At 35.8% G+C, this 1,480-nt stretch overlaps 1 protein-coding gene across 1 annotated transcript in view; it reads left to right on the top strand.

Annotated features, from left to right (window-relative positions):
• The window catches only part of tbca (tubulin cofactor a), a 23,355-nt gene extending 22,251 nt beyond the window's left edge, over nt 1–1,104 (top strand). Inside the window, exon 4 of the mRNA XM_014029898.1 lies at nt 620–1,104. Within this exon, the coding sequence (XP_013885352.1) occupies nt 620–700 (81 nt within the window). The 3' untranslated portion in view covers nt 701–1,104. The remainder of the gene's footprint in view (nt 1–619) is intronic.
• Nucleotides 1,105–1,480: the final 376 nt, after the last annotated feature.

The following is a 1,480-nucleotide window of genomic DNA, read 5'->3' as shown; positions in this document are numbered from 1 at the left end:
GTATTATACATGAGATCATATTATACATGAGATCATATTACACATGAGATCATATACATGAGATCATATTACACATGAGATCATATACATGAGATCATATTACACATGAGATCTTATACATGAGATCATATTACACATGAGATCGTATTATACATGAGATCATATTATCCATGAGATCATATTACACATGAGATCGTATTATACATGAGATCATATTACACATGAGATCGTATTATACATGAGATCGTATTACACATGAGATCGTATTATACATGAGATCATATTATACATGAGATCATATTATACATGAGATCGTATTACACATGAGATCGTATTACACATGAGATCGTATTATACATGAGATCGTATTATACATGAATAAATACGGTAGTTTAAATTTAAATAACACTATTCCTGATGAGGTGAAAGTTTGTGTTTAGAAATGGTTCCAAAATCACAAAACACGAGAAAGTAGTTTCATTGCAGAAAACTTTGGAGGAAACAATAAACATGACAACAGAAGTGGGACTGCTGACTCAGCATTCAGACCTTATTATAACACACATTTCAAAGTGCAGTGGATGGTAATAAAATCAAACCTGTGCTTGTGTTTCTCCAGGAAAGTGAAGAGGAGCTGGCTGAATCCGAGGAGTACAGAGAGGCCAGAAACGTATTGGACTCAGTGAAGCTTGAAGGATGATTTCTGCCGCTAGTTCTGTTCTCACTTGGAGATTCTCCTGCCCTAAATGTTCATTCCTTTTGTCAAGCCTCGTTTTGGAAACACAGAGGCCAGCTCTCGATGTAATTATTTCTACAGTATCCTGCTAACATGCCAGCACGTTTGTTCACACTCGTTCTGTGTTTAAATCCCACAGAAATACGGATCAATCAGTTTATTACAGTAAACCAACAGTTTTTGTGGGATTGCCGCTCTGTCAGGACTTCAAACGTTGATTTTCAACTTTTTCTGCACTAAAAAAAAAGAAATGGCCTTTTATTGTTGTCTGTGCTTTAATAGGTTATTAGATCTGCATGTTTTTCACTGGTCCTCATTTCTTTTTGTTTGTGAATTAAAATGAGAGATTAAAAAAATGCAAACTGTAATGTTTGTCCTTACTCAAATGATCTTAGTGAATGCATATCGCCCATCACCTTTCATACCAGAGTTGTTTTAAAGATCATAATTTGAGAAATGACAGTTACCTCTGTTCTGGTCAAACTCAAATCTCATGATCTTCAGAGTACATGGCACCCGCTTCAGATGTTATCATCCATGAAATGGACGTTATTAGGTGTTATCAGTCCCATAGAATGGCTCCAGAATGTCCCACCTGTGACAGTTAGCAGGTTCCCCGTCCCATAGAATGGCTTCTGATTGTCAGCTGGTTAATATGAGGTATAAAACCACTATCTGGTTAATATGAGGTATAAAACCACTATCTGGTTAATATGAGGTATAAAACCACTATCTGGTTAATAT

Source organism: Austrofundulus limnaeus, unplaced genomic scaffold, assembly GCF_001266775.1.
Source record: "Austrofundulus limnaeus strain Quisiro unplaced genomic scaffold, Austrofundulus_limnaeus-1.0 Scaffold968, whole genome shotgun sequence".
In the NCBI taxonomy this organism is placed as follows: Eukaryota; Metazoa; Chordata; class Actinopteri; order Cyprinodontiformes; family Rivulidae; genus Austrofundulus; species Austrofundulus limnaeus.
This window is presented reverse-complemented; position numbering and strand designations above follow the sequence as displayed.